Below are 16,396 nucleotides of genomic sequence, written 5' to 3'. Positions count from 1 at the left end.
GACCTCAAGTGATCTGCCGACCTCGGCCTCCCAAAGGGTTAAGATTATAGGGGTAACCCCCGCACCCAGCCAACCAGCCAACCAATTCTTAACCAGTTCTTTCTGACTTTCTATATTAAGATGTTTATTTTATTTTATTTTATTTATTTGTTTTCAAGATGAGGATTTACTGTGTTGCCCAGGGTGCTCTGGAACTCCTGGATTGAAGTAGTCATCCCACTTTAGTGTTTATTGGTGTTTTGGTGTTTTTATTTCAAAAGAATACAATAATAAAGATAGACTGGTTCAGCTGGGGAAAATGATCCATTTTTCTCCCCTCCCCAAACAGGATATAATTGATACAGCATGTGAAGTCCTGGCCGACCCTTCTCTTCCGGAACTGTTCTGGGGAACAGTAAGTATGTCAGAGAGAGTCGCTGCATAGCAAAAGAATTGACCAAACACTTGTTTTCTTACAGGTTTTGTACTAAGCATTCATGTGTATTTTCTCAATCTTCATAAAAATGTATGAACTAGATACTATTACTGTCCCTCTTTTAATGTGATGACATATGACACTTAGAGATGTGAAGTGATTTGCTCAAAGTCACACTTAGAAAGAGGCAGCCAAAACCCAGTTCTGACTTGAGTCTGCAGCCCACATTATTACCGGTGTGCTGTCTCCAAGCCACCAGTTTTTTGTTTTGTTTTGTTTTTGTTTTGTTTTGTCTTTTGAGATGGAGTCTTGCTCTGTTGCCCAGGCTGGAGTACAATGGCGCGACCTTGGTTCACTGCAACCTCCGCCTCCTAGGTTTAAGCAATTCTCCTGCCTCAGCCTCCCAAGTAGCTGGAATTACAGGCGCCCGCCACCATGCCCGGCTAATTTTTTGTATTTTTAGTAGGGTTTCACTATGTTGACCAGGCTGGTCTCGATCTCCTGACCTTGTGATCCGCCCGCCTTGGCCTCCCAAAGTGCTGGGATTACAGGCGTGAGCCACCGCGCCCGGCCTTCCAACCCACCAGTTTTTTGTTTTCATATATGGCAGTGTTTTAGACACCAGTGTTCCCGCAGCTCTTGAAAGTACTTTTAGGAGATTGTAACTGTAGCCTATGAGTTGTCAGGGTATTGTAACTAGTTAAAGTGAGAATTTGGCTTTGAAAAGAACAATTTCTCACCAGTACTTGCTCTGAGCATTGATAATAACCTCAAACCTCAAGATCCAACTGATGAGCTACCTGTATATTTTACCCTCTTTTTTGTAAGATGCTGCCTGATGTTCTAGAACCACAGTGCTCCTGGGAGAAGCTGGTATGAAACAGTATCTAGAGTGAGGATCTGTGGCTCCTGTGTGGTAGCTAACTGCTGACATAGTTGGGTAGTTTGCACTTTAGTGGAAACATGTAATGCACAGGTGAACAATACTGTCTTCCCATAGAAAGAATGGCTGGGAAGAGGTCACTGGATAGCATAGTAGTCTCTTTTTAGGTCCCTCACTAAATCAATTGTTTTATATCCTTTTTCAGTGGAAATGTGAAAGTCTTAAATTATTAAGGAGGGATGATATCTGTCTAAAAGGAAGGATTAATTCTAAATTTTCTCATGATTGCTGGGAAATTTGGAGAGATGTTAATTTGTGGATAATGTGAAGATCAGTGATTTGTCCCCTTCCACCACAGGAGCCAACTTCGGGCCTTGGGATCATTCTGGACAGTGTGTGTGGCATGTTTCCCCACCTCCTCTCCCCACTCCTGCAACTGCTCCGAGCCCTGGTATCAGGGAAGTCCACTGCCAAAAAGGTAAGTTGCTCAGTCAGGTAAGTAAAGAGAATGGGAGATTCTTTATAGAGACTTTATAAAATCGGAATCTGTTTTGCTTTCCACATTGCAGTTCTACTGCCATGACAAAAGTTACTCTGAAGGTGAATGAAAGATACGAAAGATAGCACCTCAATTCTATAAAACTAAATAATCTTTTCATTAAGTACCTATTGTAGATACTGTGGGACTAAGACTAAGTATAAAGTTCCTTAATATCTACTTAGAAGTTACTAGATATAAGAAATAAATAGCTAAGAGCCAGGTGGTATGGAGTAAATGTCATTTGAGCAATAAAGACCATACTGTTCAGGAGAGATAACTGCCCTTGTGGAGTGATGGGGACTTGAGTTGAGTGTTAAAGCATAGTGAAGATTTGGTGAAGGGAGCAGAAGGCAGTTCCAAGAACAGTCACAGTGGTGGGCTTCTGGAAGATTGAGAGTCTAGTTGAAAGAGCAGACTGGGACCTCCCCTTGCTTATCCTGGAGGAGAATGTGTGATGGTTTTTTCTGTTGGCAGGTATATAGCTTCTTGGATAAGATGTCTTTCTACAATGAACTTTATAAACACAAGCCTCATGATGTAATCTCCCATGAAGATGGAACTCTTTGGCGGAGACAAACACCCAAACTCCTTTATCCCCTTGGTGAGATAAAGAGATCCCCCATTTTATGACAGCTTTTTTTTTTTTTTTTTTTTTTGGTGTCTTGCTCTGTCACCCAATCTGGAATGCAGTGGCATGATCATAGCTCACTGAAGCCTCAAACTTCTGGACTCAAGTGATTCTCCCACCTTAGCCTCCCAAAGCACTGGGATTATAGACGTGAGCCAGTGCACCTAGCCAGTTATACTTTGAGGCTCATATCTATTCCAGGTGCTCAAAGAGGAAAATATAGAGGGAATAGCCTCACATTTTTTTTTTTTTTCTTGAGACAGAATCTTGCTCTGTCACCCAGGCTGGCATGTAGTGGCACGATCTCAGCTCACTGCAAGCTCCACCTCCCGGGTTCACGCCATTCTCCTTCCTCAGCCTCCCGAGTAGCTGAGACTACAGGCACCCGCCCCTGCGCCCGGCTAATTTTTTGTATTTTTAGTACAGATGGGGTTTCACCGTGTTAACCAGGATGGTCTCGATCTCCTGACCTTGTGATCTGCCCGCCTCAGCCTCCCAGAGTGCTGGGATTACAGGTGTGAGCCTCCGCGCCCAGCCTAGCCTCACTGTTTTAATCCTGGCATCATCACCACTGACTTCTCCAGTGATCTAGGCACTAGCAGTCCTATGAGGTATTGTTATCATCATTTGAATGGAAAACTTCTTTGCACTCAAGTGATTTTCAGACATGTAGAAAGAGTCACTTGTCAGCCAGGTGTGGTGGCTCACGATTGTAATCCCAACACTTTGGGAGGCCGAAATGGGCGATCACCTGAGGTCGGGAGTTTGAGACCAACCTGACCAACATGGAGAAACCCCGTCTCTACTAAAAATACAAAATTAGCTCGGCGTGGTGGTGCATGCCTGTAATCCCAGCTACTCGGGAGGCTGAGGCAGGAGAATCGTTTGAACTCGGGAAGTGGAAGTTGCAGTGAACTGAGATCATGCCATTACATTCCAGCCTGGGCAACAAGAGTGAAACTCCATCTCAAAGAAAAAAGAAAAGAAAAAAGACACTTGTCTACATGAGAAGAACTTTTTTGGGTATTTTAAATGAAAAAGCCATAGGAATGTTAGCTACTAAGAAGAGAGCCTGTGAATCCCAGAACTTTGGGAGGCCGAGACAGACAAATCACTTGAGGCTAGGAGTTCGAGACCAACCTGACCAACATGGTGAAACCCTGTCTCTACTAAAAATACAAAAATTAGCCAGGAGTGGTGGTGTGCACCTGTAGTCCCAGCTACTCTGGAGGCTGAAGCACGAGAATCACTTGAACCCAGGAGGCGGAGGTTGCAGCGAGCCAAGATCACGCCACTGCACTCCAGCCTGGGCAAGAGTGAGACTCTGTTTCAAAAAAAAAAAAAGAGAGAGAGTCTGTGAGTTTGTGTATCTCTGTGTATTTAAAATATTGATGTCTGGTAGAGGAGTTACATTTTTTATTTATCCTCAGATATGAGACTAATTTCTCTTTCTTTCTTAGGAGGTCAAACTAACCTTCGCATACCTCAAGGCACTGTGGGCCAAGTAATGTTGGATGATAGGGCATACCTGGTACGCTGGGAATACTCCTATAGCAGCTGGACCCTCTTTACCTGCGAGATTGAAATGTTGCTTCATGTTGTTTCAACTGCAGGTAAGGTCAGCTTTGGGAAATACCACTACAAGGAGGAAAAACGGACATGCTTGGAGGATTTAGAAAATAGAATATCTACATAAAATTTAGAACCATCAAGATTGTGATTTGTCTGATTTGTGTATCTGGGTGTCAGAGACTGTTCGGTGGTCTTAAAGGGGTTGTTTGCCACGAGGTCACAGGCTGTCTTTCTCCTCAGATGTGATTCAGCACTGCCAGCGAGTCAAACCCATCATTGATCTTGTCCATAAGGTCATCAGTACAGACCTGTCGATAGCAGACTGCCTCCTGCCCATCACATCTCGCATCTACATGCTGCTGCAGCGGTGAGTCTGTCTTGACTGACCCTCAGCTGCCCGGTAGAGATCTCAGCACTTGTGCCCTCAGTTTGCAGGAACCTGGACACATACCCACTGGGTTAAAGTTCATGCATGTTCCTTGGTTTTCCTGTTTTTTTTTTTTTTTTTTTGAGACAGAGTCTCGCTCTGTCGCCCAGGCTGGAGTGCAGTGGCGCAATCTCGGCTCACTGCAAGCTCCACCTCCCGGGTTCACGCCATTCTCCTGCCTCAGCCTCCTGAGTAGCTGGGACTACAGGCGCCCACAACCGCGCCCGGCTAATTTTTTTTGTATTTTTAGTAGAAACGGGGTTTCACCGTGGTCTCGATCTCCTGACCTTGTGATCCGCCCGCCTCGGCCTCCCAAAGTGCTGGGATTACAGGCGTGAGCCACCGCGCCCGGCCTCCTGTTGTTTTATCTGTGAGGGTTTTCCTGTTTTTATATGTCCACTGAAGGGAGAGACTGGGGAGAGAACTGGAAAAATGTTTGTGAGGGAACCAGTTGTATTATTTGCTTTATTGAGTATAGTGCGTTGTTCTCCAACCAGGTTAACGACAGTGATCTCCCCACCTGTGGATGTCATTGCTTCTTGTGTCAACTGCTTAACTGTTTTGGCTGCCCGCAATCCAGCAAAGGTGAGATGCCAGATCTTCCTAACAGCCAAAAATGTAGCACTTGGCACATACCTGAAGATACGTGGGCATTTACCTCTTCCTTTTCCTTCTCAGGTCTGGACTGATCTTCATCACACAGGCTTTTTACCATTTGTGGCCCATCCTGTCTCCAGCCTGAGTCAGATGATTAGGTGAGCCAGGTCCTAGGGTGGTAGGCCATATTCCCTAGTGAGAACCACATATGTCTCAGGTCTAGCCTAGGTTTCTTGATTTTATTTATTTATTTTTTAAATTTTTAAAATTTTTTTGAGATGGAGTCTCACTTTGTTGCCCAGGCTGGAGTGCAGTGGTGCAGCCTCCGCCTCCCATGTTCAAGCAGTTGTCGTGTTTCAGTCTCCTGAGTAGCTGGGCTTACAGGCTCGAGCCACCATGCCCAGCTTATTTATTTATTTATTTATTTTATTTTTTGAGATGGAGTTTCGCTCTGTTGCCGAGGCCGGAGTGCAGTGGTGCGATCTCAGCTCACTGCAGCCTTCGCCTCCCGGGTTCAAGTAATTCTCCCCCCTCAGCCTTCCCAGTAGCCAGCATTACAGATGTGCGCCACCATGCCCGGCTAATTTTTTGTATTTTTAATAGAGACGGGATCTCACCATGTTGGCCAGACTGGTCTGGAACTCCTGGTCTCAAGTGATCTGCCCGCCTTAGCTTCTCAAAGTGCTGGATTATAGGCATGAGCCACCACGCCCAGCCTGATTTTTTTTTTTTTTGAGACGGAGTCTAGCTCTGTCGCCCAGGCTGGAGTGCAGTGGTGCGATCTCGGCTCACTGCAAGCTCCGCCTCCCGGGTTCACGCCATTCTCCTGCCTCAGCCTCCCGAGTAGCTGGGACTACAGGCGCCCACAACCGCGCCCGGCTAATTTTTTTTTTGTATTTTTAGTAGAGACGGGGTTTCACCGTAGTCTCGATCTCCTGACCTTGTGATCCGCCCGCCTCGGCCTCCCAAAGTGCTGGGATTACAGGCGTGAGCCACTGCGCCCGGCTTTTTTTTTTTTTTTGAGATGGAGTTGCGCTCTTGTTGCTCTGGCTGGAGTGCAATGGCGTGATCTTGGCTCAGTGCAACCTCCGCCTCCCAGGTTCAAGTAATTCTCCTGCCTCAGCCTCCCGATTAGCTGGGATTTCAGGCATTCGTCACCACACCCCGGTAATTTTGCATTTTTGGTAGAGATGATGTTTCACCATGTTGGCCAGGCTGGTCTCGAACTCCTAACTCCAACTGATCCGCCCGCCTTGGCCTCCCAAAGTGTTGGGATTACAGGCATGAGCCACGGTGCCCGGCTGAGAGCAAGAAAGATTTCTTATCCAACATCAATCACGTTAGTATGTGAGCGTTTACTTTCCAGCCCAGAAAATCCAGAGGTGTCTAGATTGAGGGACTTGGTGTCCCGTTATTAAGCCACAATCACTCTGTACTTTTTCTCATTTCATGGTTTTTGAGCTTGGCCAGTAGACCACTTACCAGTACACAGGCTCCATCTTACTACCTGAGAGTTCTCGCCTTGCTCTCTCTTGACAAAACGTTTCCCTGATGTTCCTTTGATTTTTTTACTTTCAATCTCTTGAGGTTTTACATCAGTAAAACATATTCTTAATGTTTACCCTGGGTACAGAACTGTCTCGATTGGATTATTTCCATTGGAGAGCTTTTCTATTTTATGCTAAGTCATCTAGACTATAACAAGAATGCTTTATGATTAGTTTCTTGAAACCCTGAAGTTTCCCCATCATTTTTTTCCCTCTAATCTTTTTCCAGTGCGGAAGGGATGAACGCTGGAGGGTACGGAAACCTCTTGATGAATAGTGAGCAGCCTCAGGGCGAGTATGGGGTCACTGTTGCCTTTCTGCGCTTGATCACCACCCTCGTCAAGGTACAGTCTGATTGTGTTCATGAAGGGCAGGAAAAGAAAGTGTCCAGTCTGGTCAGATGACTCTGAAATAGTTTCCCTGGCCCCTGCTGCTGTAATCTTCTTGTCTATAGGCAGAATAGTCATTTTGAAGTTATAGTGACAACAGTTTCTATGTATTGAGTACCTACTATGTGCCAGTATGTGCTCTATTAGGTGCTTAATTATGTGAATTTATTTAATAATTGGAAGGTTTGTGAAGTAGAATGGAAGAGGCCAAAAGGGTATTGCAGTGACTGTCAAGCTATTTTGACAGTAACCCGGGATAATATGTCCCAATATATATACATGTATGTATATTCCTAAAGCAGAATTTCACAGTATATTTATTCTTACACAAGTTGTACTCTGATATTTTCTATTCAGTCTCCTCCCTGTTTAAGTGAATTTTGACCATAGTCTGATCTCATAATCTACTAATGGGTTACAACTCGGTTTGAAAAATACTGACATAGAGCATAAATAATGATATAGAGCATAAATTTTGGAGTCAGAATTAGGTTTACATTCAGGTTGACAGCTTACTAGCTACATGACCTTGAACAAGTAGAGAATATCTTACAGTCTCTAAAATAGAATGCTATATGGTCTCTACCTCATGGGATTAAGAGGGTCATGCATGAAAAAAACTATACTTCCTGCCTGCAGGAATCAATGAATGGTTAAAAAGAAATGATTGTAGGCTGGGTACAGTGGTTCATGCCTGTAATCCCAGCACTTTGGGAGGCCAAGGCGGATAGATCACATGAGGTGAGGAGTTTGAGACTAGCCTGGCCAACATGGTGAAACCTCATCTCTACTAAAAATACAAAAATTAGCTGGGCGTGGTGGCAGACACCTGTAATCCCAGCTACTCAGGAGGCTGAGGCAGGAGAATTCCTTGAACCTGGGAGGCGGAGGTTGCAATGAGTCGAGATCACGCCATTGCACTCCAGCCTAGGTGACAAGAGTGATACTCCATCTTGGGGGCGAAAAAAAGATTGCATATAGAGATAGGAATATAAATATAGATATTTATATATTACTAAAGAGTCCCCATTTTTAATAGAGGGATGCTACAGTTAACAGATATCATTGGATATCAGATTTTTGCATATCAGATCTCCTTTCTAGTATTTCAGTGATGGGATTGAGGTTAGGGACGACTGGTGATCATGATAGTGAAGTGGCATTGTTCATTATCAGCAGTCCTCTATCCTTTATGTTTAAGGTGCCTCCCTTCTGTCCAGATTTAGCCTGCATCCCTTTTCTTCATGTTGGTGCCTTTTGTGACATTCTCTTTCATTGCTTTTTCTATTCTAGAAAAGACCCACAACTTGGGCTCAACTATAAAGTAGGACTTTTGATGTTTCTTTTTTTTCATTGTTGACCAGGGTTTGCCTAGATTTCCTTTGGACCTATCTATGGTTTTGGAATTAAATCTCTAGGTAACTAAATGACTTTTCTTTAAGTGTGTGGAAGCCCTCACTGCATCGTTTCTTTTAGGGGCAACTTGGTAGTACCCAGAGCCAAGGACTTGTGCCCTGTGTAATGTTTGTGCTGAAGGAGATGCTTCCCAGCTACCATAAGTGGCGCTACAACTCTCATGGAGTGAGGGAACAGATTGGTAAGGACAGCATGGACAGGGAAGACCTGGCATGGGCAGGGAAGACTTGGGGATTTCTGGCCCCCTGGAGAGCTTTTTTCTTTCCCTTTCTTGAGATAAGGGGTCATTACACAAGGCCACATCATTCCTCTGTCTTTTCTGGAGTCCAGGTTGCCTGATCCTGGAGCTGATTCATGCGATACTGAACCTGTGCCACGAGACAGACCTGCAAAACAGGTAATGAAGGGTTGATTACTAGAGCTTGATGCTCGCCAATTCAAGACAAAGGCTTTTGCTGTGCAAAGCCGTCTCATTTCTTCCAGAGAATTTGCCTTGCTTGAGCCCAGAACTCAGTAATCTTGAGGCTGTGAGTTGCTTTCCATTGACCTGTTTATCATTTCTCACTGTGGACAGAGAAGTAGGAATGAGAGAGAGAGAGAGAGAGAGAGAGAGAGAGAGTGTGTGTGTGTGTACACATACACTATTATATTAATCATTCTTTATGATCTTTACAAAAGTTCATTCCTGACAAGACTGCTCTTCATATATATCTACTTCCCAGGGCCAGTTACTATGTATTCTCAGTTTTTTTCCTCTTTATGTATTGACTGTAACTTTCTTTCCATGCCACTGCTTATAGCTGTCTTGTTTTAATGGTTCCATGCATTCCATTGTATGGATTAATTATGATCCTTTTCAGTAAGGGTACCGTATCTGTTACTTGATGAACATTTAGATTGCTTCTTAGGGTGATCTGTAGGTGATCAAGTCTATTTCAGGAAAGTGATCAGAGTGCTTTCAGCTTACAGAGAGCTGGTCTCCAGTGTCCAGTAGGTTAGGTTAGCCACCCTAGCCTAACTGGACAATGTTCTTCCTTCCAAGATACACTGAGTGGCTCCCTGGTAACTCAGAACACCTCTGTCTTCCAGTCACACTCCCAGCCTGCAGTCTCTCTGCATCTGCAGCCTCGCATACACAGAGGCGGGACAGACAGTTATCAATATCATGGGCATTGGCGTGGACACCATTGACATGGTGATGGCTGCTCAGCCTCGAAGGTAGGGCTCCTTCTCCATCTTCCCTTTGTTTGTCTTTATTGTACCTGCATGTTACTAATAACTCCAGCTTAAGTTAACTTGCAGTAGCTTTTAGAAGATGATATTGTTCTTCCTAGGACATAGCCTTTACATACCCTAGTGGCTGCTGTATAGATTGGCATATAGCAAAGGGAGTTGATTACTCCTCCTCTCTCCTAGTTTGGACTGGGGCCTCTAACAGAAGCTGTTGAACTCTGGGATTATTGTTGGAATCTAATTCATGAGAGCACATATGTTGCGAATGAAGTCATACTGTCTGAATCATCTTTGGTTTCCATTTGGCACCCTAGTGATGGGGCAGAGGGCCAGGGGCAGGGCCAGCTGCTGATCAAGACAGTGAAACTGGCATTCTCCGTCACCAACAATGTTATTCGGCTGAAACCTCCTTCTAATGTGGTGTCCCCCCTGGAACAGGCTCTCTCACAACATGGTATGTATTTCTCTTCCAGTCTGTAACATTTCTGTTCATAAATACGTATTTTAGGCAGTGTTTTTGGATATCAACAGTGTTTTCTGCTTCTTGAGGAAGTTTGGGAATGATTACCACCTCCTTTCCTGAAATTGGAAACAAAAGGACTAGATGGTACTTTATTTCTGCCTCCTATTGATGATAGAATAATAGTTAAGAATGCAGGCCGGGCGCGGTGGCTCAAGCCTGTAATCCCAGCACTTTGGGAGGCCGAGACGGGCGGATCACAAGGTCAGGAGATCGAGACCATCCTGGCTAACACGGCGAAACCCCGTCTCTACTAAAAACACAAAAAATTAGCCGGGCGAGGTGGCGGCGCCTGTGGTCCCAGCTACTCGGGAGGCTGAGGCAGGAGAATGGCGGGAACCCGGGAGGCGGAGCTTGCAGTGAGCTGAGATCTGGCCACTGCACTCCAGCCTGGGCGACAGAGCGAGACTCCGTCTCAAAAAAAAAAAAAAAAAAGAATGCAGATTTGAAGTCAGACTGCCTTGGTTCAAATTTTGTATCCAATGAACTGTTTCACCTTGGGTGCGTTATTAAACATCTCTGTCTCTGATTTCTCATCTGTAAAATGGGGATAATGGTACAGGTTGAGTATCCCTTATCTGAAATGCTTGGGACCAGAAGTGTTTTGGGTCTCAGATTTTTTTTTCATGTTTTGGAATAGTTGCAGTATACTTACCAGTTTAGCATAAATCCAAAATGTTCCAGTGAGCATTTCCTTTGAGCTGTAGTTAGAGATTTTGACACATTCCGTATTTTTAAAAAATTTTTTACTTGTTTTTTTTTTTTTTTTTTTGAGACAGTCTAGCTCTGTTGCCCAGGCTAGAGTGCAGTAGTGCAATCTTAGCTCACTACAGCATCCATCTCCCGGGTTCAAGCAATCCTCCTGCCTCAGCCTCCCGAGTAGCTGGGATTACAGGCATCTGTCACCACGCCCGGCTAATTTTTGTTTTGTTTTGTTTTATTGTTTGGTTTTGTTTTGTAGAGACAGGCTTTTGCCATGTTGGCCAGGCTGGTCTCGAACTCCTGACCTCAGGTGACTTGCCCTCTTCAGCCTCCCAAAGTTCTGGGATTACAGGCGTGAGCCACCGTGCTCTAATTTCAGATTTTCAGATTATGGATGCCTGTAGTATCTTCCTAATAAGATTATAATAAAGAGCTGGGCCTGGTGGCTCATGTCTGTAATCCCAGCACTTTGGGACGGTGAGGCTGGGGAGGATCCTTTGAGTCCAGGAGTTCGAGACCAGCTTGGGCAACATAAGGAGATCCCCATCTATACCAAAAAAAAAAAAAAAAATTTAGCTGGGCCTGGTGGCATATGCCTGTGGTCCCAGCAACTCAGGAGGCTTAGGTGGGGGGATTGCTTGAAGCTTGGGAGGTGAAAGCTGCAATGAGCCATGATTTTGCCACTGCACTCCAGCTTGGGCAACAGAGTGAAACCCTCTCTCAAAAAGAAAAAGGATAGGCTGGGCGCGGTGACTCACGCTTGTAATCTCAGCACTTTGGGGGGCCGAGGTGGGCGGATCACGAGGTCAGGAGTTTGAGACCAGGCTGGCCAACACAGTGAAACCCCATTTCTACTAAAAATACAAAAATTACCTGGGTGTGGTGGTGGATGCCTGTAATCCCAGCACTTTGGGAGGCCGAGGCGGGCAAATCACTTGAGGTCAGGGGTTTGAGACTAGCCTGGCCAACATGGTGAAACCCTGTCTCTACTAAAAATAAAAAAAATTAGCTGGACATGGTGGTGCACACCTGTAATCCCAGCTACTCGGGAGGCTGAGGCAGGAGAATTGCTTGAACCTGGTAAGTGGAGGTGCAATGAGCCAAGATCGCGCCACTGCACTCTAGTCTGGGTGACAGAGTGAGACTCCATCTCAAAAAAAGTTAATAAATAAAAATTAATAGGCTGGACGCGGTGGCTCACGCCTGTAATCCCAGCACTTTGGGAGGCCGAGATGGGCGGATCACGAGGTCAGGAGATCGAGACCATCCTGGCTAACGGTGAAACCCCGTCTCTACTAAAAATACAAAAATTAGCCTGGCGCGGTGGCGGGCGCCTGTAGTCCCAGCCACACGGGAGGCTGAGGCAGGAGAATGGCGTGAACCCGGGAGGCGGAGCTTGCAGTGAGTGGAGATTGCGCCACCGCACTCCAGCCTGGGTGCAGAGCGAGACTCCGTCTCAAAAAAAAAAACAAAAAACAAAAACAAAAAATTAATAAAATAAGCACCGATTTTATTCAGAATGTATCTTTGCTGTTGATGGGTTGAACTGTTTATCCCCAAATTCTAACTATTCATTTGCTCCTCAATAAAGAGAAGGATATAGCCACCTGGGTTTGCTGTGACCCTCCAAGTACTTGAGGGTAAATTCCTTCACATATACACTACCAGTCTTTTTTGAACAGCCAGTGCTCTAAGGATTTGAATGAGGCACACTTGATATCTAAACTGTTTCCCGTGCTGCTTTAGGTGCTCATGGAAACAACCTCATTGCTGTTCTAGCCAAATACATCTACCACAAACATGACCCTGCTTTGCCACGTCTTGCCATTCAGCTGCTGAAACGTCTGGCCACGGTAGGATCATATTTCATGCACACACACTGTTTATGTGAGAGTGTTTTTTTCCCCTGATTACAAAATACATGCTCAGGCCACGTGCAGCGGCTTACACCTATATGTAATTCCAGCACTTTGGGAGGCCAAGGTGGGAGAATCACTTGAGTCCAGGAGTTCAAGACCAGCCTGGGCCACATAGTGAGACCCCATCTCTAATATAGACAAAAGGAGAAAAAGTCTGCGTGCGGTGGCTCACACCTGTAATTCCAGTACTTTGGGAGGCTGAGGTGGGTAGATCACAAGGTCAGGAGTTCAAGACCAACCTGGCCAAGATGGTGAAACCCCATCTCTCCTAAAAATACAAAAATTAGCCGGGCGTGGTGGCAGACACCTTTGATCCCAGCTACTTGGGAGCCTGAGGCAGAGAGTTGCTTGAACCTGGGAGGCAGAGGTTGCGGTAAGCCGAGATCACGTCGCTGCACTCCAGCCTGGGCGACAGAGCGAGACTCTGTCTCAAGATAAAAGAAAAAAGACATGCTTATTGTAAAATATTTATTTAAATGTTACAAATAGATGTAACAGAAAGTCAAGATGCCCTATGATCTCCTTATTCCAAGAATCCCTATGGGCAGGGGGATATGCCATGCTCCAGATTTCCTTTTTTTTTTTTTGAAACAGGGTCTGGCTATGTCTCCCAGGCTGTGCTCCAGATTTCTTATCTGTGTTCTTGTATTTTAAAAAGTATTGGCTGGGTGCCGTGGCTCACACCTGTAATCCCAGCACTTTGGGAGGCTGAAGCAGGTGGATCACGAGGTCAGGAGTTCAAGACCAGCCTGGCCAAGATGGTGGAAACCCCCCCATCTCTACTAAAAATACCAAAATTAGCTGGGTGCTGTGGCAGGTGCCTGTAATCCCAGCTACTCAGGAGGCTGAGGCAGGAGAATTGCTTGAACCCGGGCGGCAGAGGTTGCAGTGAGCCAAGATCACACCACTCACACCGTTTCTAAAAATAAAAAAGGTATTTGGGGCTGGGCGTGGTGGCTTGTCTCAAAAAAAAAAAAAAAAACAAAAAAAAGTTTTGTCAGGCATGGCTGCGTGCGCCTGTAGTCCCAGGTACTCAGGAGGCTGAGGCAGGAGAATTGCTTGAACCCGGGAGGTGGAGGTTGCAGTGAGCCGAGATTGCACCACTGCACTCCAGCCTGGGTGACAGAGTAAAATGAAAAAATTATTTGAGTGTATACTTTTGTTCTTTATAAAAGCAGAATTCCTGGTACTGTTTTTCTTTTGAGACAGTCCCATTCCATCACCCAGGCTGGAGTGCAGTGGCATGATCTCACCGCAACCTCCACCTCCCAGGTTCATGCGATTCTCCTGTCTAAGCCTCCCAGGTTGCTGGGATTATAGGCTCCCACTACAACACACAGCTGATTTTTTGTATTTTTAGTAGGGACGGGTCTTTGCCATGTTGGCCAGGCTAGTCTCGAACTCCTGACCTCTAGTGATCTGCCTGCCTCAGCCTCCCTTCATGCTGGGATTACAGGCATGAGCCACTGTGCCTGGCCCCTGGTAGTGTTTTATGACTTCCTTCACTTGCTACCATATCAAACAGTCTTGGTGTTCTTGATGCCATATGGGCACATTTGGACTTCCTTCATTCTTTTTTGTCTTTTTTCCTTTTTTAATTTGGACTTCCTTCATTCTTTCTAATGTTTGCATATCACATCCTAGAATGGATGCATCCTGATTGATTTGGGCTACTTTCTGTTTTCCACTATTACAAGCAGTGCTGCAGTGAACATTATTATCCCTACCACCCTGTAAACATTTGTTTACAGTTCCAAAGATTTAGGTAGGTATAAATGAACATGATAATTTTTATTAGATATTTCCAAATTACCTTCCAAAAAACATTGTAACAGTTTATACTTGTAACACCAAGTCTTCTATCCTGGTCGCAAGGGCTTCATCATTGTTTAGTCTTTGCCAATCTAATAGGCAAAAAAATGTTTCACTTTTCAGTTTGTATTTATTTAACCATGAGGGAGGTTGAGCATTTCTTTATACTGATTACTGTCTCTCCTGTGAATTTGGGGGCATCTCGTGCTTGTTTGTGGTGATGTCCCTTTTGGCCCAGAGCTGTAGTCTGGATGCTTCCCTTTATGCCAGTTTTCTGGGAGCTCTTCAGTGCCCTTCTGCAGGAGCCCATTGAGGTTTTTGTGGAAGCAGAGCTCTAAGCCTATGTATTCTGGTCTCCACCAGGTGGCCCCAATGTCAGTGTATGCTTGTCTGGGCAATGATGCGGCTGCCATTCGTGATGCCTTCCTGACCCGATTGCAGAGCAAAATTGAGGACATGCGCATCAAAGTTATGATTCTAGAGTTCCTCACAGTTGCAGTAGAGACCCAGCCAGGCCTCATCGAACTGTTTCTGAACCTGGAGGTTAAGGATGGCAGTGATGGCTCAAAGGTAAGCCTGTAAGCTGGGATGACGCTGGGAGTTGGCTCCCTGGGAGGCAGATGCTGGGCTCTGCAAGTGCAGCTGCTGGCAGTGGCTGTGGAACTGAACTCTGACCTGTCCCTTCTTGCAGGAATTCAGCCTTGGGATGTGGAGCTGTCTCCATGCAGTGCTGGAGCTGATTGATTCCCAACAGCAAGATCGATACTGGTGCCCACCCCTGCTGCATCGTGCCGCCATTGCCTTTTTGCATGCTCTGTGGCAGGACCGGAGGGACAGTGCCATGCTGGTCCTCCGAACCAAGTAAGTCTGCCTCTGGGAGTAGTTTCATTGTTCTGGTCTATAAAATGGGAGTAACAATAGCTCTTATACCAGAGGTTTGTTGCGACGGTTCACTGGGAATAAGTGCTTAGTGCCTGGTTCAATACCTGGGAGTTTTATACTAATTCTCTTTCTAATGCTGCTGCCAGCATTAAGGATCTTTAAATATTAAGCACCTTGAAGGTTCAACTGCTTTTGTGTTCCTGCCTTTTGCTAACTAGCTACATCAAAACTCATTATTCTTGAGAAACAGTAGATTCAGGAGAGAGGGGCTTGCTGAAGTCACTGGATGGAATGAAACATTCTGTTCTATTGGACCTGCTGGCACAAAGGGAAGGAGTGTTAAAAGGCTAATTGGGAGTCTGCCGTCTTATTTCCCTCCCTCCTCTTCTGTGGGGCTTTTGGGAATCTACAGTGCAAGGAATCTTGAAGAGTTTTTGTTGATCAACTCTATAATGCACAAGTGTGATTCATAAGAGGAAAATGTAATTTTATCTATGGAAACCTTTCATTTATACAGGAACAACTGACTTATCAGACACATATTAGGATTGAGACTGGTAAAATATGAAGTGACCACCAAAGGGAGCTTGAGAGAGGAGAAAAGGACTGTGAGAGGGAAAAAGTATGATTTCAAACATTTATTTCCTTTTTAGACCCAAGTTTTGGGAAAATTTAACCAGTCCACTGTTTGGAACCCTTTCTCCTCCCTCTGAAACATCAGAGGTAAGCTGTGGCAGAGGGCAGGATGGTGGCTACAAGTCCCTGGGAGGAAAGGCTATGGGCTGTGAGATGGGGCTGTAGACAATGATACCTCCCCTAATTAAACAACAGAATGTTCTCGTCACTAGAAACGTCTTTTTCAGGGAAGTGCCTGGTTTCTGTCCCTTTGATGTCTTGCTTTGGGAAGGAAAGT

The 16,396-nt window shown here is 45.3% G+C and overlaps 1 protein-coding gene across 2 annotated transcripts in view; it reads left to right on the top strand.

Moving 5' to 3' along the window:
• NUP188 (nucleoporin 188) overlaps window positions 1-16,396 on the top strand; it is a 66,789-nt gene that overhangs the window by 37,252 nt on the left and 13,141 nt on the right. For both annotated transcript variants that reach the window (XM_015116654.3, XM_077967521.1), the window contains 16 exons: window positions 329-394; window positions 1,657-1,776; window positions 2,314-2,440; window positions 3,928-4,080; window positions 4,280-4,406; window positions 4,964-5,051; window positions 5,145-5,221; window positions 6,840-6,954; window positions 8,476-8,596; window positions 8,746-8,812; window positions 9,505-9,633; window positions 9,963-10,102; window positions 12,617-12,723; window positions 14,965-15,171; window positions 15,293-15,462; window positions 16,137-16,206. In XM_015116654.3, the coding sequence (XP_014972140.3) occupies window positions 329-394; window positions 1,657-1,776; window positions 2,314-2,440; window positions 3,928-4,080; window positions 4,280-4,406; window positions 4,964-5,051; window positions 5,145-5,221; window positions 6,840-6,954; window positions 8,476-8,596; window positions 8,746-8,812; window positions 9,505-9,633; window positions 9,963-10,102; window positions 12,617-12,723; window positions 14,965-15,171; window positions 15,293-15,462; window positions 16,137-16,206 (1,884 nt within the window). The remainder of the gene's footprint in view (window positions 1-328; window positions 395-1,656; window positions 1,777-2,313; window positions 2,441-3,927; window positions 4,081-4,279; window positions 4,407-4,963; window positions 5,052-5,144; window positions 5,222-6,839; window positions 6,955-8,475; window positions 8,597-8,745; window positions 8,813-9,504; window positions 9,634-9,962; window positions 10,103-12,616; window positions 12,724-14,964; window positions 15,172-15,292; window positions 15,463-16,136; window positions 16,207-16,396) is intronic.

Source organism: Macaca mulatta, chromosome 15 (genome assembly GCF_049350105.2).
Source record: "Macaca mulatta isolate MMU2019108-1 chromosome 15, T2T-MMU8v2.0, whole genome shotgun sequence".
Taxonomy (NCBI): Eukaryota; Metazoa; Chordata; class Mammalia; order Primates; family Cercopithecidae; genus Macaca; species Macaca mulatta.
Note: the sequence above shows the minus strand (reverse complement) of the source record. Positions and strands in the feature narration are given on the sequence as shown.